The following is a 27335-nucleotide window of genomic DNA, read 5'->3' on the forward strand; positions in this document are numbered from 1 at the left end:
ATACTTTTCCACTTAGTTTTTATCTATTACTCTAAATTCAACTTTCAATTACTTTTATCATTCATGGAATAATATGATTTAAGTATTTAAAAATTTTGCAGTGCAATGTTAAATTTGAAATTAAATTTGAATTTGAATCAAGATATTAAAAAAATACAAACAATATAAATATAAGATATTCATAAATATACACCACAACATATTGAAGATATATAATTTACAACTTACAATATATACAAGTTACTACTTAAGATATTCTGTAGTTGTTCCTTCATCAATCCAACATGCTAAATTAATTTGGAGGACCCTGGGGGCCTATCTCAAATAATAATTAAATTTATAGAGGAATAATTTATGTCTTATAGGTTGTAGGCTATAGTCTAAATCAAACAAATAATTTTATTACACCATGGACATGTACACTTTATTTTGATGGTCTCGACCCAAGGATGAAATAAGTAAATATGAATCAGTGCAACATTATCAAGTAACGGAACATTATGATCATATCTAATAGACATGTACTTCTAGGCACTACTAGAAATTTGATCTATTGTCACGGTTCACCTATTGTTGCAATTAACGTTACTATCGTAGTCATAGGTCTAAGGCTACGGTTACAACAACCGCTACAACAGATCGCGTAGCAATAGAGATATTGTTACGGTTCTGTGCGACAGTTCACATAACCGTAGCCATACGTTGAGCTATTGTCACGGTTCTCATTTGAATTAATTGCCAACGGTTATGGACGTATTGGTACGATTTTTAACCGTCGTAATAAAGGTTTATGCATCAGTTCTGTTAAGGCTATGGCTACAGTGTTTTTTCGATTCAACACACCGTTTTCACTCTATTGCGACGGTTGTTATAGGGTATTGCAACACTTTCAAACAATTGTAGAACTGTGGCTTAATGCATATTGCAACGGTTATTACCTGCTATTTGCAACAATTCTAATGCAATATTAGTAAGCTAATGTATACCTGCTATATATATACTAAATCATTCATGAGAATCAATTTTATAACATAAAAATACACATAAATCGTTAACGAGAATAAATGTTCATTACCTTAATTAGAATTCAAGATCCGTGATTCTAATATCAATTAAAGCAAAATATACAAATCTTTTCATTTCTTTGGGAAGCTCGTTCAAATGCTTTATCAAGAAAATCATTAACTCCATCAATATATTCATTGGTGGATCTTCGGAGATTCATCCAACTTTTATCTCCAAAATCCATTGAATATTTATCCTACATGACGTGTGCAAAACATTAAAGCCAATAAATTCATGCGTACAAATAATATCGGCAGAACTTAACAACTCGAACTTTTAGATTAATCGAATCTCAAACTTTCACATCAATTCAACAACAAACAATTACAACACTAATAGTAGAACCAAAAAATATTGAGAAGTTAAGTTATTAGCAGCTTCCACCATTTAATAAACTTTATACAAATGAATGACAAAAGGTACACGCAAACACATTTCAAAGCAATAAGGGCAAACCTAGATTAGAGTAAATAACATACATTATAGCAATAGACTGCAACAAGTAAACAAAATAACTATCAATACATTAGTTTTGATTCTAGCAAAACAGTTCATGTATTCGTAAAACAATAACAAAGTTGATTGTTCACATGGAAAAAGTAGTTCGGACAAACCATAATCATATTCTCTTTATAAAAAAACGCAAGGGAGTTTCAATCTAACAACTAGCTACCATATAGCAGAAAAATTTTATTACTTTCAATTTCTTACCAATCAGCCTTCTCGGGTTCCAAACGAACTACTTCAAAAATTCTGAAGTGTTACCTTAGGGTCTGTATCAGCCAAGCCTATAAATAACATAATCACACAATATTATTAGGAAACCAAGCCAAAGAGAGGAAAAAATATAAGAGATATAAGTCCAAGATAAGTAGCTTAGCTTAGAAAACTCCATCAAAAAATTTCTTTTTTTGAATCACACATACAAAAAAAAAACAGTGGCACAAAGACAAGGACTATATTTTCATGCCAAGAGCAGTATCACCTGATTGTATTATTTCTTTGTTTAATGAGACTGAGGAATCTTTTGCAGATGACTACAACAATTGCAATTGAGGATGTAAGGAGAGAAGTAAAAATATTGCGCGCTTTAACAGGACATAGGAATCTGGTTCAATTCTATGATGCCTATGAGGACGAGGAAAATGTTTATATAGTCATGGAGTAAGTTGAAATTGTCAACCTTAATGCTGCTTTTAGTTGTGTTTCAGAGTAACTTGTCATTCTTCAGCATTCTAACATAAAAGAATTTGTCTTATTTGGTCTACGTCCTTCCAAATGTTTGCATGGCTTGTCGCATTATCATAAGAGAAATCTATTTAGTTTATCATTTTTGTATTTTATGTTTTCTGCATTTGTTTGTACTTATCTTTGTGAGATCTTCTTCAGGTTATGTAAAGGAGGAGAATTGCTGGACCGGATACTTGCAAGGTGGGTACTTAAAATATTTTCAGCTTAGCATGCTTGGTATTCTCCTATGTGAATTTCCCGACTCCAGTTTCTTTTGAAGGGGTGGGAAATACTCGGAAGACGATGCCAAAGCTGTCATGGTACAACTTCTAAGCGTGGTCTCGTATTGTCATCTTCAACGGGTTGTTCATCGCGACCTAAAGCCTGAGGTAATGGAGTTATTTTTAATCTACATATAACACTCAAATATTCATTTGCAATGAACACTCTACTTATGTTTAGAACTTCTGAATGAACCTAAGGAATAGAGTGAAGTTTACTAGTTTGCACAAATTTTGTTGATTGACATTAAGAGCATGAATGCAAGAACAATAGCATGCTGCATGATTAATAACCTCAAGTATAAAAAGACAACACTCAAAGCATCGTCATCATAGTAGTTATATGACTCTCAACTTAATAACTGATATGATTTAAAAAAAAACTTAATAACTGATATATAAATCATGTGCAACAAGTTCACAGTAGACGGAGTGAGTATTTCTATTTTATAGGTGCAATTTCATTATGGATACCTAGGATCCTGCCCAACTAATTCTGTGATTAAAAGATCATTCATCAGTTATTTGGTAACATAATATCACATGATGAATTCTGACAACCCAATTACAATTTTGCATAAGCCCCTGTAAAGTATTGAGAGAGTTAAATCAGCTCAACCAAAAGAAAATTCTTACGGAGGTTTGTGTCTCGGACAGACCATTGAAGAAATTAGTTATGATCTGCATGTTTTCTTACGGTATCTAATAGAAATTTTCAGGATTTCTTCTAATCCCACCATATATGTGAACAAATGTAGTGTCATTTCTTTCTTACGTCACTCTATGTTTCGTATGCTTGGTTTCCAAGCTCATTATATTGACAGTTGTTCTTTTGTTCTATCAGAATTTTCTTTTCGTTTCTAAGGATGAGAACTCTCCTTTAAAAGTCATTGACTTCGGTCTCTCTGATTATGTAACACCAGGTAAATGTTAATGCATACAACATTTATCATTTCTTATTTTGTGCTTGTAGCATGCCATAGTTTGACTAACGGAAATATTTGCAGATGAAAGGCTTAATGATATTGTCAGAAGTGCATTATGTGTCACAGTTTATGCTGGCAGTGACTCATAAGGGAAGATAACATTCAATTGAACAAGCAAAAGACATAGACAATATCAGAATCCGAATGTATTTCAAAGTAAAACGACAGTGATACTCAAGTTTAAACATCTCTTAATAATCAAAAACAAAATTGAAGATAACTAAGCCTTAATCCGGAACAAGTTGATATCAGCAATATGAATACCAAAAAACAGAGGAGAGAACACAGGGTCACACAACTACAATATTTACATCAAGGTTTGTAGTCAGTCAAAGGACAAGAGAGTTTTTCAAAAACGAACTAGCTTAAGCTATATCAGTTAACAAAAAGTGAAACAGATACCAGTAGGAAGTAATTTGGGAGTAATTTTTGTCCAGATTCACATCAAATGGGGAATATTAAGGAAGATTCATCTGGAACAAAAAAAATGCAGAGAGAAATACTTACAGATCCACAAACTTGGAGCACTAGATTTCGACTCTCTAATATATCACAGAATCAAACAGGGGAAGTTTATACACTAACTATATTGGAACAAATAACATAGATTTAAGACTAACCCATACATTATTCTTTAAGATTTTTCAAAATTAATTCAATAGGGACTTAGAAATCATGAACTAGCATAGAAAACTTAAGCATTATTAACCTTTAAGATGAATTCGTAGTCGAACCTCAAAAGCATCACCAAAAAGAACGAGCTGGTTGTTTTCCTCGACGAGCTTCAGCAATAGCTTCACCACCGAGCTTTAGCAACAGATTCACCTACGAGCTTCACCTACGACACCAACAACTTCACCAACAACTCTTCACCAACGAGCTTCACCAACAGCTTCACCAACGAACTTCACCAACGAGCTTCACCAACAGCTTCACCAACAAATTTCGTTTTTCTCACCAAAATCTTCAGAAATTCCTTTCACATGCAGCTTCACCCAAAAAAGGCTCTGTCACATTGTTTCTGAAAAAATAAGGGTTTCTGAAAACAATTTCTTCTTTTTCTTTTACATTTTTTAAAAAGTTAATTTATCAGAATTATTTTTTTAGGAGGGAAAATTATTTAGGGCTAAAAAATTAGAATTATTTTTCTAAAAAACTGTTGCCATAGAGTTATCTATAGCGACGGTTTTAAAACTTGTTGCTATACATTCTCTATAGGGACGGTTATAGGGATTATACAACAGTTTATTTTAAGAATTGTTCTATTAGATTCAAGGATATTTGGCCACGATTATAACCGTTGTAATAGGTGAGCTATTGCTACGATGATATAACCGTTGCTAAATAAGCATTGCAGTAAGTCAAATTTCTAGTAGTGAGGAACCATGAATATATATATATATATATATATATATATATATAATAAATGCATCAAAATAAGTAAATGTGAAAAGATGTCATTTTCGCTAAGTTTTCACGATTTTTCATTTGGCTATAGATTTTAATTATTTATCGGTGTATAGGTTGAATCTAGTTGATATCCTACCTTTTTTTTAGTTGCTCTCTCTATCCCCTATGATTAGCATCAAATATATGATCAAGTGAACTATCACAGAGACATTACCTCTGATCTTATGCTCATATTAATTTTGACATATATCATATTTAGTTATAGTTTTTCTTTATATTAAAATAAAATAATTCCACACTACTTTTTTTAGAGTTTTTTACGCCACGGAGGAAGATTATGGGCTTGAGACCGAGCATGAGCAATAACAGGACTAGCTAATGGGTGTATATAACATTATTATTATTATTATTATTATTATTATTATTATTATTATTATTATTATTATTATTATCTAAGTCTATCTCTACTTCATTTTCTTCTTATATACCATAAGTAGGGGTGTACATGACCTGGTTGATTCGAGTTTTCAAATATCAAATCAAATTATTTGGGTCGAACTTTTGAATTTATAAACCAAACCAGATCAATAAAACTCGGGTTTTTCAAATTTGGATTTTTTTGGATTTTTCAGATTTTTGGATTTTCTAAATAAATATTCATACAAACATATAATTTACTTGTACTTCAAATATTTCTGTAGTGACATCAAAATGCAACTATCTAAGTTATTTCTCAAGAAAATAACAAAAAATGTGATATGATTAATGACACTAAAATATCCAACAAAAAAAAAAATCGAGTAAAACAAATATTGCAAATTAATAAGTCATAATGATATTGATCATAATTTAAAGTATTAAATCATGCTAAAATAAGTTTAGTAAGTATTAGTTACATGACAAAATATTAAAAGAAAGTAAAATTAGATCATGTATTTTAACTGTCTAAATCTATGTAAAACTAAAAAATAAATATTCAATATTATCGTCATTCTTAGTGTTAAATTGAGTTTCTGTTTGCATTAGTATTAATTTGATTTTTATTTAAATTTTATTATAATTACCAACATGTATGGACTATAATTTTTATTAGATCATTAAAAATTCTAACTTTCAAACATGAAATAAATATATTAAAAGATAAAAATTATGAAAAAGTTTAAGAGATATTTAGTTGGTGTGTGAGATATTTGGGTGAATGTTAATTTGGGTGTTTTAATTAGGATTCCTTTTAGTGTGTATTGGGTGGGTTATGTGTTATGGGGCGAATAGTTGGGTTATGGGTTAAAAAAAGAGGTCAAACGGATAGTTTAATAGAATTAAAACACGTGTAAAAGAATAAGGATAAGTTAGTGAGAGGGGTATATTTATATCTATAACTAGACGATTATGCAAAGTATAACGGAGGACATAGACGTACCATTTATTAAAGTTTGTGAGTAAATCCATCACTTTTCCCATTGTTTTTACTACCACTACTACTTATAGTACAATTTCTAACACTTCTACATACTTCTCTTATTTTATTCATTATACAAAAATTAATTAAAAAAATAATATAAATAGATATTCAGGAAATAATATATTAAATAAAAGTAAGAGATAAAATAAATAGAATAAATTGTCGGAGACAAAAAAAAAGTAATTAAGCAACCATAAATTGATTAATTGAATACTTGAAAGTTTTTTTATTTTCATGTTGTTAAATGTAAAAATAATAAGAGATAAGACTCAAAAACATACCTAAATTTTTCCTTTTTTTTAGTTTCATATCTAAACTATTGAGTGTATGAGTTTTATAACTAAACTATCACTTTTTAGTTTGAGAAACATACTTCAGTGATGTGTGTAATGCACTCTATCTTTTATTCGAAAAAAGCCTTGACACATAACTTTTCACATGAATAAAATATTCCACTTTAACAATAATAAACTATTCATATTAATTAAAAATTAAAGTAATACTATCTATAAAAAATATTTTTCTTAAAAAATAAAATTTAAATTATTTTTGTTACCCCAACCTACTGCCTCGTACAATTCTAAAAAAAAAAAAAAAACCACCCACTCATCCCCTCCCCCTAACCCCTAAAATAATTGATATTATTTTATTTCGAGAAAATACATAAACCCCCCCTCCCCTAACTTGGAAGAAAGATTTACTTTAGCATTTAAACTATGCGGAAACCTCCTTAAACATCTTTCAACTGAATTAAACACCACCTTAGCGGTTGACATGACAAACAAAAAAGTTATTCGCGCGTAAATCATCAAAAGTTTTTGCGACCTTGGCCGGCCTAAGACGTTCTTAATGGAGATCACGAGGTAGCAATTCAGTGAGGCTCAACCAGGACGGACTTCACCCTATCGGCCAACTCCTTCTATTTCTCCTTCATTAAAGCTTCGCGAGAGATCAGTCATCGTGAGACCATCAAATCTCGCTAAAAAAAATTCTTCACGATGGCACCCATGGTTAAAACGCTGGACGTATGCTCTTCCACGACTTTCTTCCATTCTTCCTCTTTTTTTTATGTGTTTTCTTAATTTTAATTTTTCAGGCGAACCTCTGTCGACATGTGAAAGGTTTGAAAACCTTCAGATTTGTCCTTTTTTAGCCTAATATGACTACAATAACTCCGGCGATTGTTGTTGAAACAGTCACGACTGGCCTTCACTGACTCGAAAAGAGAAAGCATGAAATTCATATAGCACACATAATGTTATTCACAATTCTAATTTTTATAAAAACATTTTTCTATTTTTGTATGTTTTACAAATTGATTATGAATATAAAACACATTTAATAAAAAAAGGTACCTGCTTCCAAAAGATAACTGAAATCTCCTACGGTCGAAAAATTACTCATTCTTGGACCAGTTTCTTTTTGCTCATTCAACTTCTTTTCTTTTATTTTTGCCTTTTTTTTCTTTTATACAATTGTATTTTCAATTAACCATGTTGATTAGCAAAAAAAATGAAATAACTAAATTCTTCATTATATGATGTGTTGTTAAAGTGTCAATAAGGTGGTGCTTATGTGTCGTGTGTGTATATCACCTTCCAATATCCATGAGACTGGTTTTGTATATATAAGGTGGTAATTAATTCAGTTGAAAGATGTTTAAGGGGTATTTAGACATCCGTCTAGTTCAAGTGCTAAAATAAGTTCTCCTGCCAAGTTCATGTTTTTTTTTTGTTTATATATATTTTCCCTTTACTTCTAAATAAATAGAAATTTTGTCACATCCTATGTAACTCTTCTCTCTTAATCTTTTTTTACTACATTTTTTTCATTTTTTGTTAGATGTGTACGTATATATATTTAGAAAAAAAAATTCTATTAATGTACGTACATGTGTTTCTTACACTAAAAAGTGATAATTTAAGTATAAAATTCACTCTCAATAATTTAGATATGAAACTCAAAAAAGGTGATAGTTTATGTGTGTTTTTGATAGGCATAATACATAAATATGACCCTTAACTTAGGCCAAGTAGACACTTAAACTTGTATAAATTTAAACAAGTAGACACACGTGTACTACATGTCATGATATACGTAGGACGTTATGTAGAACACAAATATATCATGATTTGAGATATTTTAGTACAAAAATTGATCCACAACTTTATATTTTGTTAAAACAGCCCACATTTATATCTACTAACCATTTATTTCATATGTAAATAAAATTTATAATCACATCATTACTTTTTAAAATTTATTATTCTCACCAGTCAACAACATATATTTACTTTAAACTCACACAACCGATTGTTAAAGTGATAAAATATTTATGGTCTATGAGCATGAAAATATAGTTGCGGATGATGCTGACAACAAATTAAATGACTCAAAGTAACAATGTTGGTTCGTCTTCTCGGTTACATAATCGCAAAATGCAAGTTCAACGCGAGGAAATTGTCCGTACTATATGGGAGGAATATATTAAAGACTACTACACACAATTTATGTATTAAATTAAAGTTAGATGAAACAATTACTTAAGTGGAGAACAAATAACTTTTTAATAATTTATTATGCGATTTTATAATTTTTTGTTTATTTGATAAGATTGAATAAGACTATTTTAATAGTTTTACAACTTATAAGATTTTTATGTTTATGAGAAAATATACAACTCAAAAATTTCATATCGCACGTCTAAATAAAATTTTAACTTCATCTAATGATTCCATATCATGATACCATATCGCATAGCCAAACGAATTTTTAAACTAACAATAAAATTATAATATCATAGATAACAACCATCCAAAGTAGGAAACCAATTAAAATTCACAACTTCTTCCTTTTTTCTTCTTCACCAAATTCACAATTGAGGGTGTATTTGGTAGGAAGGAAAATGTTCTTCAATTTTCTCATGTTTGGTTGGGTAAAATGTTATTCAAATTAACTCATTTCCTCAAATTTAAAAAAAATAAATTCCCTTTCAAAATGAAGGAATACATTTTTCAAAACTTTCTTCCAACTTTAAATTACACTTTTTTGTCGTATAAATTTAAAGCTTATATGAAAAATATTTTTCAACTTCAATTTCTTTTAGTTTTTTGCCTTGCCCTCACCCCGACCACCCCCTCCTGCCAACTCCCTACCACCACTCCTCCTGCTAGTCCCCTACCCACCCCCAACCCCTCAATTTTTTTAAAGTTTATTTATTAAAATTTTTTTTATTTTTTATTTTTTCGCGCCACTAACCCCCTCAATTTTTTAAAGTTTATTTTATTTTTTCAGTTTCAATTTTTTATTCTTTTCGCCCCACTAACCCCCCCCCCCCCAAAAAAAAATTAAACTAAATTTATTTTTTAAAATTACTTTCAATTTCAAATTTTTATTTTTCACCCACCACTACCTTGACCCTCCCCAACCCCTCCAAAAAAAAATTAAAATTTATTTTTAAAAATACTTTCAATTTCAAATTTTTATTTTTCACCCGCCCACCCCGGGCCAGCCCCACTACCAACGCTCCCCCCTCCCCAAAAAAACATAAAATTAAAGTTTGTTTTTTTTTTAAAAAAAAAAATTCCAATTTCAAAATATTTTATTTGCAATTTCAAATTTTCTCAAAAATATTTTTCATTAATAAATCAAACACTAAAAAATCTTTTCCATAAAATATTTTATACTCACCGACCAAACATGATAAAAGTAAAAAAAAAAAGAAAATGCTCAAATACCCGCTCAACCTAATAAGACCTTAGTATAGTATAATAGAATAATTGTGTATGTGAGATTTCGGGCATGAGTTGAAGAATACTCGTACATTATCCTTAAAAAGAATATACTTATTTTTCGAGAACACATTTTGTATGGAAAACATTTTTCTTTCCTACCAAACACACTTGAAACTTGGCTAATCACGTTCATGACTTTGTCTCCTCTATCATTTTCCCTATAGTTAAGATGGAAATTTAGTGTAGTAAAAAGATGAATAGTTGACAGTCCAAGTGTGCTGGCAGGAGTCAACTGAGACACAAATCATTACATATCTAATTACACTGCCACCACAAACAAAGCCAACAATTTTCATTTGATCTCTATTTGAATCGTTTCAATTGATCTTGCACAATACATATCCAAGTATGAGTGATCAGGTCAACACAGCTGATGCCACTATTGGTATGAAATGAAATAAATTAAAATTGGATCCTTTCTTTCACATTTTGATTGTTTTCTCTGTTGTTGTTTTAGCTCTCTCTGCTGAGGATCGTGCAGATCTTGTCAATGCCATCAAGGTGCCTGCCTACTTGAACCACAAAAGTCATTAGTCATTTGGATTCATTTTTGAATTTTGGTTAAATATGTTGCAGAATAAGCTTCATGATTTGACAAGGGATCACTCTGCTTTTCTCGATAAATTTCCGAAAAACATTAGGATGCGTGTTGATGTCCTCAGAGATATTCAGGTTTTACTCACTCTATGTTGCACAACAAGTTGTTTATAGTAAGATTGATCTAGTTGTTATTTCCCTTCTTTACCAATGCAATAAGTACATTAGTATATTACATTGATTTTAACCTTTATTAGCATCATCTGATTGAGTTCAATTTGATTACTAATTAAGTTAGACTATAGTTAATGTTGACACAATCAAGATTCGTTTAGTTTTATGCTGTTTTCTACTCTTTTATTGCTTTGATTTGAGTAAAATTTTTGTTTTCCTTTTCAATTCTAATATGATTTATGCAGAGCCAATATAATGAATTAGAGGCACAGTACCTTGAGGAGAAGGCAGCTCTGGAAGCAAAGTTCCACAAGTTGTATGAGCCACTTTACAACAAGGTAATGTGTATGTGTGTGTAGTGTGCATATATATGTATAGTTTCTATAACATATTTTTTGGTGCATTTGCAGCGATGTGAGATTGTGAATGGCGTGGGTGAAGCTGGAGATGAAAGTACAGTAGGAGAAGAAACAAATGAATCAGCAGGAGGTATTCTTTCAAGGCTATCATGTTTTAAGTCAATATGTTTTTCGAGCTTTCTGTGCTGTTTGTGATAAGAAATGAATCTTGCATTCAGATAAAGGTATTCCCCATTTCTGGTTGTTGGCAATGAAAAATAATGAAATAATCGCGAAAGAGGTAATATGAGTTTATTCTTTCATTTGATCTTTTGCTATATAACTTGTCACACTGATTGATAAGTCTGCTTATATTTCGTCTGTTCAGATTACTGAGAAAGATGAAGATGCCCTCCAGTATCTCAAAGATATCAAATGGAATAGACTTGATGATGCCAATGGTTTTAAGCTTGAGTTCTTTTTTGAGACAAATCCCTATTTCAGCAACAATGTGCTGACAAAGACGTATCACATGATCAGCGAAGATGAACATATTCTAGAGAATGCAATAGGGTACAACTACATTTTTATTTCGATGTTATGAAATTGAGTTACTTCCTTCTAAATGCACGTCTTTCTTTAATACCTTTAGGACAGAGATAGAATGGTTTCTGGGGAAATGTTTGACACAGAAGATCCTAAAGAAGAAGCCAAAGAAAGGATCCAACGATACGAAGCTAATCATAAAAACTGAGGAATGTGAAAGTTTCTTTCATTTTTTTGATCCACCTCAACTACCTGAGGATGCAGAAGAACTTGATGAGGAAACTGTAAGTGGCTTTAGTGAACAAATCACATCAACATGTAAGTTGCTTTCCATTTGTGCCTGCTAATTGGCTTTACTTTTTTGTGTTATGTTTCCAAGGCTGAATTGCTTCAAGGTCAGATGGAACAAGATTATGAGATTGGGTAAGTCCTCATGTACTAAAAACTCTCTAAAAAATGGAGTGGCTTAACAGTTGTTAGGTAGACGAAAAATTGAATATGACATGAAAAGCATGGTCTCAACTTAGACTGTAGTTACAATCTCGTCAACTTTGCTATTCTTGATAAAGTGGCTTTCTGCAATGCTAAGCCTTTCGGAGAGATGCTATTGTATTCATTGAGGTAGAATGCTACATTACAAATCTCTTGAGCAGTTCTAGTGATTTGCTATTGCAGGTCCACCATTCGAGAAAAGATTATTCCTCATGCTGTGTCTTGGTTTACTGGAGAGGCCGTTCCCATTGATGACGACGAAGAAGAAGGTGATGATGACGAGGAAGAGGAAGATTATGTGGAAGAGAATGATGAAGAAGAGGATGATGAGAATGAGGATGAGAAAGGCAATGAAGAAAATGTTAAAGAAAAGCATTAAGGTACAATAGTCCTTGTCCTTCGCTCGTGGAGAGAAAGAAAGAAAGATATCCTCAGCATTTAAAGTTGAAACACTTGCATAAAAGTATACAACTGAAATGTAGCTTCAGTAGATGTTTGACCTTACAGCTATTTGAGTGATTGTTCGCGAATGTTGCTTGCTAAATCTGGATGTTAGTTCATATTCCTTGCATTGCTTTAGCATTATAATGATTGTATGCCAGATAAAAGTACAGTAGATTTGAATTTTGCATCATATTCTTGTTATCTTTCCTTCTCTTAGTCCAATTAACACCCTCCTTCGCTTATGGTAATTGCAGGATGGCAGTGAAGAAACTAGAGGACAGTAAGAGGTCTCAGACGCTGAATTGAACCTCTGTTGTGATTGTATTGCGGAAACCATTTGCTAAATTTATAGATTTTATTTATTTATTTGTTTATTGTTTATTTGTCTTGTATGTTTTGTCTAAAATAGATTTGACTGTATATTTTTGAACAAGCTGGGTTATGAGCTTGCAATTTTGAATTTCTAATATTGGATACTGTATTTCTGTTATTGTTTCCATACGGAACTCAATATTTGCACGAAAAAAGTACACTGGAGATGTAACAGAACTGCAAAGTGCTCAGGCTGTGATTGTAAAATGTTGTGATATTTATTGTGATCCAAAGAATCAGGACATGTTTTACAACATTGTATGTTTGTCACTGTTGAGGCTATCAAAATGCATCCCCACAAAGTAAGGCTAACATATTTGGGTCTTTGTACTCCTAATTCCATTTGTATGATGATTATATAATTTGACATGAAACACCTGTTGCTATAATCCACTCCAATTCATGAACTTTTTGACCTCATCATATAACACTAAAACAGCTGCTGCACCAGCACTTCTGAAAATATTTGACAGAGCTCCACGGTAAAATGAAGTAAATCCTTCTGTCTTGTAAATCCTCCGCCAACAATCAAATGTGCTTCTGTACATTGGCTTTTCTAAGCCAGATTGCATCATCATTCGCCTCCGAACTGTATCTAAAGGATAGGAAAACAGCCCAGCAGATGTTGTGACTGCCTGAGCAACAAACCAGCGTTTCCATAATGGCACCTCTGTCTCAGAATTTTCAGCCATCCTGTCTTTTATGGTGTCAAAACCTCCAAAGTAAAGCCCTCTATGAACAATCATTCCATGGAGAGAAGCAGGAAGCCCCCTGTAAATGCCTCGAATTCCATCTTTCTCATGTATTGTCCTCAAAAAGTGGTAAATGCCACGGAACTGACGAGTTTCATACCGACCAAGGTCAGCTGCGAGTCGTGTATGTGCAATATCTAGTGGATAAATAATGACCAATGTTGTACAACCAGCTGCAGACCCAGCAATAAAATTAGCTGATGAACCAGCCAAAAAGTGACCCTCTTGAAAGTTGCTGTGTAAAATATTCCTATAGAGATCCTGCGTTCAGAAAGCATGTGATTAGTTCTTGAGACAAAATAGGAAGTAAATGAACTCTTCAATCCTCACTCAAAGTTACGTCATACATTACAGAAGCTATAGAGGATATCACTGGAAACAGGTAATGAAATATCTAAACGAATAACTGTGTCCCTCTTCCACAGGAAGCATGCACAATTCCATATCAACCATTAAGTAACACTAAATATATACTGTACAGAATTATCGACAACCACGTTGGCATATGACATGGTTGGTTCTGTGAGACCAGAAATAGGTTGCAGATGCCTTCGGATGGTTGTAAGTTTATAAAGGACACCTGCTAAAACAGTCGGGAACAAGGCAGCAGATATTCAATCACATAATAATGAGAAAAGTTTCTTTTTTGAAGAAAAAAAAAATATGTTCCTGACTCAGAACTGTGTACGTGGAGGGACAGGCTGGAGTGAAAATAACATGATCGCATAATATATGCAACACTGTAACAACTATACCTACAGAAAAAAAACAGATATGACGGATTAACATGTCAACAAAACAACAAAGTAGAAAAGGTTCTCTTTTCTTTCAACAACGAAATGACTTGCGACTCCTAAATATTTTGATGGTAATCGTTTCCAATTATAATGAGTTATCAAGAAAACAATTATCAATAGACTATTATGTGGTAACCTAAAGCTATCAAGCCATTGCAATGCCTGTTTTATGTTGTAAAAATGATTCATGGACCTCATTCTCCGATGACCTTCACTATCAGATTCCAGAAGACTGAAAATAGAGAAAAAGTTGAAACATGCAGCGAGCTCAAAAATATTCTCATAAGAGTCATTCAATGTTGTAACAAGAAACTTGCTAGCAAGAACAAGAAGCATGACCGATTTCAGGTTTACAACTCAAATTTAATCAATTAGCAACAGAAAAAGTTTTTTGGAGACTTTATCTTTTGTATCTAGATATATCTCCAAGCCATCCTTTATTCTGTCAGTTCATATTTTTAATTTAGATTCAGCACTGGAATATGATAGTTGATGTGCAAGTTAGAGTATTAGCGAGCTATATAAAATAACACAAACTTTTCAAGCAAAATTCAGTTATTCTTAATAAGTATTCACAAACTAGGAATTATGTATGCCATGAAAACACGTTGATGTGTCCATCACAGCTACCACTTTATCTTGTCACTCAACATTAACTATTGTACACATTGGTCCACAAATAGGCATAACATTAGGGGTTCAATGGTCTGAAGGAGTGGGAAGGAAAGAGAAGGACCCTAATAAAAATAGTTGACTTCTAAGACCCATTTTTCCTTTTTATTCCTTCCATTCCCATCCTAAGCAATTGATCCAAAGGTAGCATACTTGAATTGTACTTGAGTCTGAACAAGAACCAGAACCAGTTAAACATGATTCTAGCAAGAGCTTAATTTGAAGGAAATAATGAGAGCTTCCTAACAGAATACATGTGTAGTGTAGTGTTATGCTCACTTAAAGATGAGGAACTACATTGAATGCTGAATCATTGTTGTAATGCTGAATTACTTAATACTTTCGTTTCTTATGCTAGAAGCCTAGAACAAATGAAATAAATCAATTCTTATGTCCTTCATTTATTTTCATATTTTTCTCTTTACTATCTGTGTTTAATTCATGATGTGCCCCTAGTTTTCAAGATTTTTGCATCTTCATGTCCACATGGATTGCCACTTAAACTTCAGCAGAAGATTTGAAATAATTCTTTTCCGACTCATTCTAGGTTGGCACACAAGTTTGAGAATCGAGAGAGTATGGGTGTGCCTCTATACTCTCCTCCCACTTAAATATCAGGCTTTGTTCAGCTGTAGGATTCAAACTCGTGATGTGCTCCTACCACACATCCCGCATTGTACTTTCTTTAGTGTTTAATCAAAGCCTTGGGGGCAAGATCTGGAATAAGTCTTTGGAGAAGTCGACCCAATGATATTTACTACTATCTTATAAAGGGGAGTTAGCAGGCACAACGTCAACATGCCTGCTTAGGTTAAGGGTATTCCAGACATTTCCAACTTCAGTCCCAATCTTCAATACAACATGTGAAGCTTTTAGCAGACAAATAGCAAATGTACATATGAGGATATTAATGATAGTTGTGCAACCGTTTGTCTTCTTACTGTTTATTGTTTGCACATAATTCTCGATTATGTGTAATCCTTTAAGTGTCTTTAGTTTATCCTCTGCCCTTTATAAGTTAAAAGAAAATTCTTCACTAAATCAGCCTTTTGTGCTGAGGGTGTCTCAAAAGAAAATTCAAGGAATACAATATGAGAGACATTGATTCAGAGTTATCAAAGTTAAATTGAAGAGTCTTGTATGCTTGATTATCACCGGTTTTCGGGGGAGAATTAACTTGAAAGCCTCTGACAATACTTGGAGTGAAATTTGAAGAGTCTTTATGATCAAGTGGAAGGAAACAACTAAATTTTGTAACAGTGAATGTGATTAAAGTTGGTATTACTGCCATGGGTTGTGTTGAAAGGTTTTTGGATTTTCCGCAACAAGACAGTACAACTCACAAACCTAGACAAACTTTAACCATAAATAGATGCACAAATGAACCTTTAAAAAGGAAAAGGATAATGTAAACTTCGCTCAAACCAAGCAGGTTTAGAATTTCACTAGAAAATAATTGTTAAGAACTTAAGGTTGCACCTAATATTTTAATTACTTAGAGTAGAACTCCATCTCGATTTTAGAACTGACATATAATCTTGAAATGTTAGTGCGTATATCTGTTTTTCACAGAATACCATATTAATTTTAAAGTAATTGTATTTGTAGGAGAACCTATCACTTGCAAACATTACCTAAAGATTTCAAAATCACACATTCGAAATTTATACTTCTACAATGTTAAATAGACTTTATTTTATACTCTCTGTCTCAATTTATGTGGCAACATTGTAATTTAAAGATTCAAACCTCAAAACTTCGACCGTGAAGTTTTTTGAAATTAACTTTATATATTTGTAAACTATGTAAAAAGAACTATAAATCACAATAACTTAAAATATTATAAGACTAAATAATTTTTATCATAGAAAAACTTGATTGACTCTCAAAATTCCAACTTTGACACATAAATTGGAATGGAGAAAGTATTATCAATCTAAAATTCATAAAAAAGTTAACTATCAATTTCAATATTTTCACCTGTGATTGGGCCCATGCAGAGCACAGGATTTTATAACTAGTGTTACATACAAATTTAAGAGGAAAATTTTCACACTTACTGGGCAAAGGCCACTGTGTTCCTTTCAGTTTGTATTTATCCTTTAACTTCTTAAATTTTCTTTCTATTAATTACTGCTGCTATGCTTTTTCATTTAGCAAACTCTTGGCTTTTCTGTTTCTATTTCTCCAATCTAACCAGTGTGGTGATGTCCAGACTAGCAAGACTGAACACCATTGCTTTTCCCAAAAAAAAAATGAATGTGAAAATACGATGGAACTGAAGCAGGGTAAAGTACTACTTAGTACAAGCAGAGTGAAGAGAGGCGGGATGGGAAATGTTATGCGGGAGCAGGGCGGGGCGAGAGAGCCTTCCAGAGGAGAGGTGAGGCAGGACAAAGTGAAGTGAGGAAAAATCAGAATGGGCCAAGTCTCCATTTCTTTTCTCTCCTTCTACAACTGCATGACTATCGTCAGCCAAAAATACCATCCATAGGTGTCCAGTCATTTTCACCCTCATCCATGATGCAGTAACAGTGTTTTCTTCAAGACCCTCCAGCTGTGCATTCTATAGAAAATTCCTAACCAAACTCTTTCAACCGCCCATAACAATCCCTTGTACATAAGAAAATTTCCTTTTTCTTTTGACGTAGATACCTGTTTCTATTTCTGTAACACAGTACATGGGTTGTACTGAAACCATATCTTCAAAAGATCTCAAAATCTACTGTCCTATCCTTATAATGAGTCTAAGACGTCAATTATAGAGACAATAACATTAGAGTATATCTGGTTACACCAAAAACATAAAGTCAAAATACAACGCATTTTGATTTATTCTATGGTATTCTCTCCATTTTCAAAAACTTTAAGGTTCCTCTCCTTCCATATTGTCCACCATATAGCTTCAGGCACAATTCTCTTGTTCCTGTTCTTAGCATGTACTCCTGCTTCTTCCCAACTATGTAATGCTTCTGTGATTTTCCCTGTCCTGGACCAAGATATGTTGTTGAGGCCTAGGAATAATCTCTTCAATTGACTTGTGATCTTCAATGTATAAATAGATGGACCACTATTTCTGCAATATCCCCACAGAAAAGCATCTGGAATATAAGGGAATCCCCTTTTTCATAAAGTTATCTTGTGTCAGCATTACTTCCTTAGCCAACCAGACAAGCAAGCTACTTTGTTTGGGATTTTGGCTTTCCAAATGTGTTTTCAAGGCCATTTGAGTATATGTTGGTATGGTCGGTTCATTTTCCTATAGGCTGCATTTACTTTAGAAGTCCCATTACGATTTCCCTGCCACTGTAGAATGTCTTGTCCAGCCTTCAAACCACTAAATTGGTCGATGGTGCTGAAGAATTTTATTACTCTCGGTATTTCCAAATCATTGAGGTGTCTCCTGGACACAAAATTCCACCCTATAGGTGTCCACAATTATGCTATAGTGCTCTATAGATGTAAATTTATGTTACAAATATCTAGGAATAGTGTCTCCGTGTTGCCTGCTCCATGCCAATCATCCTTCCAAAAGACAGTTTTAACTCCATCTGCCAGCTCCATGCCAATCATCCTTCCAAAAGACAGTTTTAACTCCATCTGCCACTTTGACTGTGGTATTAACTTCGAATTCATTCCACAAAATTCTGATAGATTTCCATAAGCTAACACTATAAGGAGTAGTAACCTCCTTTGTCATCCAGTTATCATTCTCCTCATATTTAACTCTAATGACTCTGCCCCATAGACTCTGATTTTCATTTGAATATTTCCATAGCCATGTCATTCTTAAAGCTTTACTCTGATTCTTCAGATTCTTGATCACCAATCCCCCAAATCTCTTCTCGTTGATCACTGCGTTCCATTTAACTGGTGGTAACCCTTCTTGTCTTTGTTCCCTTGCCATAGAAATTTCCTCCTGATGCTATCCAACCTATTGATGAGTCTTGTTGGGATAGGAAATAAATCCATATGTTGGAAGTGCGTCAAGCACAGAGTTTATCAAAGTCAATCTTCCAACCAGTGAGAGATATTGGGACTTCCACCTTGCTAACTTCTTACGCAATCACCCCGTTCCAGATTTCCATAGACTTGCCCCCCAAGGCAATCCAAGGTAGATAGTTGGTACAGCACCCACTTCACACCCTAAGATTGTCTTCAAGAGTTCCATGTTTGGCAATTCATTAACTGGGTATATAGGAAGCTTTTCCTCCTGTTAACATGTAAACGACCTTCCTTCAAATGTTACCAAGATCAGCCTCTTGAGATGCTCTTCTTCAGCATCACAAAATATAAGTGTGTCATCTGCATACTGAAAGTGAGTTATCTTCAAGCTATCCCTTCCAGTTCTAGCAACCTCAAATCCTCTTAACTAGACTCCCTTTCTTGTTGTTCAGTCCCTCCATGACTAACAGGAACAAAAAGGGTGATCTTGTCTTAGGCCCCTGTTTGAATTAAAGTAACCTGCTGGTGAACCTTTGATAAGTACAGAGAAGCTCACTGATGCAGTCAACATTATCTAAAGAAGAAACGATTGAAAAGAGATGAATAGATTTTCAGACCTAAAAATTACAGACATCTAGTCTTTAGAGGAGTTCGGTGTTTGATTCCTAAACTTTGTTCCAAGAATGATTGTTAAGTAGTATTTTTATGAAACTCCAGGCCTGTTTGTCTAGTTTCATTCAAGGTTGCGGGATTTGCTGATATCGAGAAAATAGATGATCTGTCAAAGAAAGAGGGAGATAACGCAGTGGAGCAGGGTAGTTTCAAAGTACACATGGAAGAGAACTAGTGGGTAATGAGCCTGAGGTAGTGTTATGTTGAAGAGGGGTAAGCCAAAACTGCCCCACTGCCATTGTTCCCCAAATGCAACCAAGTGTTTGAGAAAACAGAGAAATTATATATGACTGAACTGTCGCATATGCAACTAGGAACATTACACTTGGAATATCACTAATGACCACAGACTGAGTTTCAGAATTCTCACTTTACTCCCAACAACTCAGATGGAAGGATGTTGATTTTGTTGCGGAGAAAGCTGATTTTGATTCCTGTATCATGTTTCCAAATAGAAATCGCTGTGGGTTTAGGTTTTCTGATACCTCTAAAGCAACAGAATCGTCCTATGCTTTTAGAAACAAAAGGAATGAAAACATTAGAGTGGACTTGATGTTTACACTTAAAGATCATCCCGTACAATATAATCCTGCATCGATATGATGTGTGATGTCATCATCGATCTCCCCATTACCTTGACCCCATATACTTGAAACATCCTCCTTTAGGGACGACCTGAGCATCAAGCCTTACTTCCACACCAACCTCATGCATAGAATCACTAAACTTACACTCCAAGTTTTTAGTTTTGGTCCTACTCAACCTGAATCTTTTAAACTCCAGACTCCAAAGTTTGTCTCTAAAACTCTGGCCTGGCATTGACTTCGCCCCGAGTTTCGTCAATTAGTACCATGCTATCTTCAAATAACATATACCATGGCACCTCACTTTGGATATGTTGCACCACTTATTTCATAACTACTGCAAATATAAATGGGCTAAGAGTCAATTCATAAGCAACCCTATCATGATTGGGAGTGCTTCAAGTCCCCTCACCCTAGTCTTGACTCCATTTTACATGTCTATATAAGCCATAATTACACCTCTAGCCTCCGAGCATCTCTAAAGAACCTCCCGTAGGAACTTGTCATACGCCTTTCTAGGTCGATGAACACCAAATGTAAATCCCTCTTCTTGTCCCGATAGTGCTCCACCAGCCTCCTCACAAAGTGGATGGCTTCTATGGTACATCGACCCAGTATGAAACCAAACTAGTTCTTGAAATACACACTCTCATCTCCACCACCCTCTCTCACACTTTCATAGTGTGGCTGAGCAGCTTGATACCCCCATAGTTGTTGGCTTGTTGCTATTTTGAATATCACCCTTATTATTGTATAATAGAATCATTGTACTCCATCTCCATTCTTCGAGCAACTGTCGAGTACTAAAAATGACATTAAACAACACAATGAGCCACTCCAAGCCTACCTGGTTATGTTCTTCCAAAACTAAACAAAATCTTGTCTAGACCAGTTGCTCTACTAATCCAACTAATAACACCCTTAAGATCATCAACCTTTGTAGACCTGCAATACCCAAAATTGCTCCATCTCTTGAATGCTCCGACTTTCTTAGAACAATGTCCCTGCCCCTCTCTTCATTCAAAAGATTATCTAAGTATATCTGCCACCTTCATATAATGATGTCTTTTTCACCAAAACTCTGTCATCCTCATCTTTTATGCACTTCACTTGGTCCACATCTTGAGCCTTCCTCTCTCACCTTGGCTAGCCTGTACAACTTCTTATCTTTGCCTTTGTTCCATAGATCCTCGTACAAGCATTTAAAAGTTCTCGTTTTTGCCATCGTAACCATCAACTTTGCCTCTTTTCTTGCCACCATATACATTTCCCTCCTAGCCCACTTAACCTCCTCGTATTTGCTCTCCTCCAACTTTGCATAAGCCACTTTCTTTGCTTCCACTTTATGTAAGACTTCAGCATTCCACCATCAATCTTCTCAATCTCAACTAGAGATACATACCCTTCGATACCACCTCTAGTTTCCTTCATACAACTAGTTGTCTTATCCATTAGCTGGTCGCATCCCCATTGCCACCAACTTCTCCCTATAACCTGAGCTCTAATAGGAGTCAAGCCACCCCATGTGATCCTTGGCCGGTCATACTTAGTCCTCTTCGACATCTTCCTCTTAATATCCAAATCCATTGGTATGAGCTTATCTTCAGTTGTATGATTCTCACTCAAAATAACCTTGCAATCCCCGTAAAGGCCATTATCACCCTTCTTAAAGAGTAAGTAATTAATTGAGTCCTAACTACTGCGCTACGGAAGCTAACCAAATGATGCTCCTTTGGGAAACTCAAATTTGCAATTACCTACTCAAAAGCTTTTGCAAAATCCAAAAGTAAGACTCCTTAATTGATCCCCAAAATCAAAAACCTCCATGCACATCATAATAACCCTTGAAGGTTGTCCCAATATGTCCATTGAATCCCCTCCTACAAATAGCTTCTACAAGGGTGGTATACCTTTCACAACCTTGTCGAAATCCTCTCAAAAATGCTTTTTGACATCCTCGTTTCAAGCCTTCTTCCGGTGCATATGCACTATAGAGTAAGCTTTTCCATGACTAACTTGATTGTCATCATCCTATCATTGACCCTCTTAACCTCTACCACTTGCTCCCTAGGATCTTGTCAACTAAAATATCTATTCCATTCGTATTCCTTGCCTCTGAGTACCACAGCTTAAAATGCCCATATCCTGAGCCTTGGTTCCTTTTTATTTGATTTCCTAGACACAAGCTATATTAATCTTCCTCTTCTAAAGAATCTGAACTAACTCTATGGATTTCCTTATCAAAGACCCTATGTTCCATAACCTTATTCTCAAGCTAGATGCTCCCTTAACCCACATATTGCGACCATCACCCCAGCTCCATCCGAGCAGCAACTAAAGCAGATGAAACTAAACCAGGATATACTAAAAACACACTGGGAAAAGGGTAAAGTCAAGAATCAATCTATGTAAAGAGAGACTAGACAATTGGGCAAGGAACTAAAAAGAACAGAGGCAGCAATGAACAAAAAATATAAAAACAGACTGTAAATTGGTAAATAGCATGTATTCTCAGGTATCTGATCCACTAACCTATATTGTCTGAAATGTCATTTAATTATATCACAAGTCCTCGTAAGATACATGAAATTAAACTCCAGAAGACGCTTGCAGATCACCTATTGTGCTAATAATTGAACACAATTTAGGCAGACCTAGTTATTAATATCATTAAATAAGCTCTTAAACTAACTTAATACAAATCTATATAATATAATCATGAAGCAATGGCAGATAATTAACAAATTTACACAAATATGTTTGAAGCAAGAGATTTAATATTGTATTGGCACTTGATAGTTCATAATTGCTGACATTTACTCAATAAGCATTACCGAAACAAGTCCTAAATAAACCGAAACAAGTCCTAAATAATAGTGTTCATCCATTCAACAATCACAATTAACCTGTCCTTTAAACTCCTTTTTTTGATAAATCAATTAGTTTTATTAATGAACACCACGAAGGTTTATGAACATACAAGCACGTATGTTACAAGTACCTAGAGCATTCAAAAACCAATCCAGAAATTTATACAACAATCAATATCCTCAATGCATCAAAAACTAAGCCAAATGAGAGTGAGTTCCTTGACATTTAACAAATAGTTCTCAAATCTGGTAAAAGCTTTTTATTATTCCCTGTTGATGATTTGTCAGGATGGTTTGTATTATATTAAGTATTGATTTATTAGGATGGACTGCAATATCAACACCAGCCAAAAAATGCATACTATAACTGTCTTTAATATTTTTCCTCATAGCCATTTTACTTGTTCAATCTCCAACCATTTATGAACTCAACTATTGTTCTTGGAAGTACTGATTCCACATTGAAAAATTGCAAATATTGTGGCTCATTATTCAAAGTAAAACTACTATGAAGTATCAAGTGATCCACATCCTCCCCGTGGTTCTTACACACGCAACACTCACTGACAATAATATAACCCCTCCTCCTTAAGTATCAGCTAGTAAAATGGCTTCCCATACAGCAGGCCATACTAATAAAAAAGAGCCTCTCTTTCTTTTAGATAATGGAACTTGTGTCACCTCCTTCGGCCAGTACTCAGTTTGTAGTATGATTTATAGAGATCTTTTAGGAAATTTACCTCTAAAAACTATTCACTGAGACGTCATGCTACCCTGTCCTCTAAATTATTTTTAATAAACCACGTTCTGTAATCATTTGTTACTTTCTTAGACACAACCAACATTTCGAACAAAATGGATCAATTAACTTAAGCGTACTACAAAAGAAAAATATAGCATCCATTTCATGATTTCAAGCATGCCTTGATTTATCTTGACAGAATAGCTAAAACTCTAAATCATCTACACACATACACATGAACCAATAAGCGAAAATGTCAACTGACAAGAATCACCAACTGAATATCAAAGTGGACTACATGTAGGTAAACTTTTAATTATCAATCCTTGCGTAGATTACTATTTGTTGTTAGCTCTACTATATATCAGCATCTATTATAAACAAACAATTGAAATTTCTTCACAAAATAATCAGTTCAGCAGTAACAAAGGCAAATTTCAGTGGAAGGTAGACATAACGAAAATTGAGTTAAAATATGAGTGACATGAGTAGCTTACCTTTAGAGAGAAGTTGAGAGCGACAGAAGGGTAATATCTGAGGACGCTGCTACCATTGCCCCTCCAAAGGGAAATAACCCCTTCTTCCTTAACAATGCTCCGTATGCAATCAAGCATGCCTTTGAACCTCCTATGAGGACCACTCAAGATTGATATATTGCTTTCTTGGGTCTGCAACAATAGCTTTGCTCGCTCAATTGGTGCCACAATCGTGTGCACAGCACCACCCATAACTGCCCCCGCCATTAGATCTCGATTAAAAGTTGCCCACCTATTAGATGGCTCAGATTTTCTTGGAATTAGCTCTGCTGCACCCTTCTTCTGTTCCCCTTCACCATCATCCTCCGCCATTTTCTCCTTTTAGTTTTAAAAGTGAAAAAAGAAACGCAAATAAAAATGCAATCTTTGCACACCAATGTTGAATAACGATAGAATTTTGGAATGTTATTTTGCCCTTTCGCTTTTTGTCTCTCAACACTCTTTTTTTTAACAGAATCCCAAAGAGTGGTGATGGGGTTGTTGACAATTTACACATGTATATTCGGCTATAATATTTTAGCTTCAACTTCCCCTCCCAATACATTTCATTTTTATTATTTTATTTTAATGTTACTATTCCAGAAATTCTTCTTGTCGTCTTCACTACTACTTCTTTTTCTTAATTAATTTATGAAATGTTGGTGGGCTGAAGACCATTTTATCAATTGGCAATTTTTTTTTTTGGCCAAATTACATATATCCCACTACTTTACATCCCAATTACTAGTATTCTCATTAATTTTTCATATTTTTTTTCTATACCATTTTTTGTTTTTAAGATACATGTGTAATAATCCTTAAACTCTGTTAAAATTTAAAAGAGGGATACATGTTTTAAATGGGATATACGTTTTTTAATTATTTTGAATTAATCGTGAGAGATAATCCCTTTATTGAAGGATTAAATTATGGGAGACATAACAACCCTAACGTAATTGATGGCTCCAATTCTATCATCAACTATTTACATATCAAATTATTTTCTGAACTTCTACATCTTCTCAAGACTCTTTACAATCTTTAAATTTTCAAATTATAGCGAACATCACAATTTTATTGAGGCATTCCGATTCATGGGTATCTGAAGTTAAATATAAAACTACAAAATTGATGGGATACATTTGAGAGATAATGCAAACTACAACGATCTAGTGATGGTATTTCAGCACAAATAGGAACCGATTGTACTAAAAAAAGAATGGAGATCAAATACACGATAGAAGGTAATCTAACTCCAATGAAAATCCGAAATGAGATGGCCACGAGGTTTTTTATGGAACTGAAAAGGCGTTAACAAACTGCGGGATGTATCAATTGTGCATAACTACAAAAAATCACAGTTTTGAATGTGGCATTAATGGTGAAATTGTGTTTGAGCTAGATACATCAATGGTTCAAGTTGGAGGTGACGACGTAATGTATTTGCTGTAGTTCTTCCAGAGAATCGTAGTGCAGATGCATTATGCATTTTGGATACGAATTCAGATCATGTTAGTGGTGGTTGTACTCACAAATTTGTTCAAGTCAAGTAGTTGTACAAGAACAAGAAGACTATTGTGGCTGTTATGCAAAAATATGCCATAGACAATCAGTTTCAATACAAGGTTGCAAGATCCGACAAAAAGAGGTTAGTCATGTTTGTTGTTTTAGTGGCTGTATCATTTCTGTGTATCTAGTATTATGTTTAAGAGTTATAATTTACATTGTGTATCTCGGACAAATAATATATATTTCGGACAAAAAGAAGCTAGTCATGTTTGTTGTTTTAGTGGTTGTTTTGTTTCTGTATATTTGGTATTATGTTTAAAAGTCATAATTTATATTGTGTATCTCGGACAAATAATATGTATCTCGGACATAAAGAGGTTTGTCATGTTTTTGTTTTAGTGGTTGTATCGTTTCTGTGTATCTAGTATTATGTTTAAGAGTCATAATTTATACTATGTATCTCGGACAAATAATATGTATCTCGGACAAAAAGAGGGTAGTCATGTTTGTTGTTTTAGTCGTTGTATCATATCTGTGCATCTGGTATCATGTTTAAGAGTCATAATTTATACTGTGTATCTCGGACAAATAATATGTATCTCGAATAAATAATATGTATCTCGAACTAAGGAGGTTAGTCGTGTTTGTATCGTAACACTGTATCTGGTATTATGTATAAAAGTCATAATTTATCATTTTTTGTTGTAACATTACAGTGAATTCAATAAAATGTATTAGTTTGTATCTTATGGTAGTCCCAACTATTTTAAATGAGTGCCTTTGTGTGCAATTTTTTGAAATGTATGTTTAAGGAGTGACAATGGGTATTCAAAGCGTCCTATTTGAATAAGATAACTATTTTTCGAGTAAGGTCTTTCAGTAACGATCATACATGTTCGTTAAAGGATAAAGTGAAGTCGCAGCGTCAAGCAACAATTGGTTCAATAGCTGGAATAGTTGCTCCAAAATATGAAAACAATAAAAGAAAGCATACTCCAAAGGACATTCAGCAAGATGTTAACGTGACTTGGGAGTTGACATTAATTACATAAAGGTGTGGCATGCGAAGGAGAGAGCTATTAAGATGTTAAGAGGAGGTCCAACTGAAGATGACAAGCTACTTGTATATGTTGGATATCGTGTATC

General features: G+C 33.8%; 2 protein-coding genes and 1 long non-coding RNA gene across 3 annotated transcripts; 2 read left to right on the plus strand and 1 right to left on the minus strand.

Moving 5' to 3' along the window:
* The first annotated feature begins 2115 nt into the window (after nt 1-2115).
* Nucleotides 2116-2699, plus strand: LOC101257197 (uncharacterized). The gene is made up of 3 exons (XR_742806.4): nt 2116-2229; nt 2455-2496; nt 2576-2699. It is a non-coding gene; the product is annotated as an uncharacterized lncRNA (long non-coding RNA).
* Nucleotides 2700-10288: 7589 nt separating this feature from the next.
* Nucleotides 10289-13249, plus strand: LOC101256110 (nucleosome assembly protein 1;2-like). Its single transcript, XM_004245040.5, has 11 exons — nt 10289-10613; nt 10686-10729; nt 10805-10900; nt 11185-11277; nt 11350-11428; nt 11517-11578; nt 11666-11850; nt 11930-12107; nt 12203-12246; nt 12499-12695; nt 13014-13249. The coding sequence occupies exons 1-10, from the start codon at nt 10577-10579 to the stop codon at nt 12692-12694; spliced, it is 1014 nt and encodes a 337-aa protein (XP_004245088.1). The 5' UTR covers nt 10289-10576; the 3' UTR covers nt 12695; nt 13014-13249.
* A 78-nt stretch (nt 13250-13327) lies between these two features.
* Nucleotides 13328-27170, minus strand: LOC101256402 (probable ADP,ATP carrier protein At5g56450). The gene is made up of 2 exons (XM_004245041.5): nt 24663-27170; nt 13328-14144 (listed from the first exon to the last, which is right to left on the minus strand). The coding sequence occupies exons 1-2, from the start codon at nt 25011-25013 to the stop codon at nt 13515-13517; spliced, it is 981 nt and encodes a 326-aa protein (XP_004245089.1). The 5' UTR covers nt 25014-27170; the 3' UTR covers nt 13328-13514.
* Between the last annotated feature and the right edge of the window lie 165 nt (nt 27171-27335).

This window comes from Solanum lycopersicum, chromosome 8, assembly GCF_036512215.1.
Source record: "Solanum lycopersicum chromosome 8, SLM_r2.1".
Classification (NCBI taxonomy): domain Eukaryota; kingdom Viridiplantae; phylum Streptophyta; class Magnoliopsida; order Solanales; family Solanaceae; genus Solanum; species Solanum lycopersicum.

What these genes read in the sequence shown, in the direction of transcription:
- LOC101256110 (XM_004245040.5), top strand. Translation starts at nt 10,577, where the DNA reads ATGAGTGATCAGGTCAACACAGCTGATGCCACTATTG. An exon ending in ATCTTGTCAATGCCATCAAG is followed by an intron (nt 10,730 to 10,804) that starts GTGCCTGCCTAC and finishes AATATGTTGCAG; the next exon opens with AATAAGCTTCATGATTTGAC. An exon ending in ATGAAATAATCGCGAAAGAG is followed by an intron (nt 11,579 to 11,665) that starts GTAATATGAGTT and finishes TCGTCTGTTCAG; the next exon opens with ATTACTGAGAAAGATGAAGA.
- LOC101256402 (XM_004245041.5), bottom strand. Translation starts at nt 25,013, where the DNA reads ATGGCGGAGGATGATGGTGAAGGGGAACAGAAGAAGGGTGCAGCAGAG. An exon ending in CTCTCAACTTCTCTCTAAAG is followed by an intron (nt 14,145 to 24,662) that starts GTAAGCTACTCA and finishes TTCTGAACGCAG; the next exon opens with GATCTCTATAGGAATATTTT.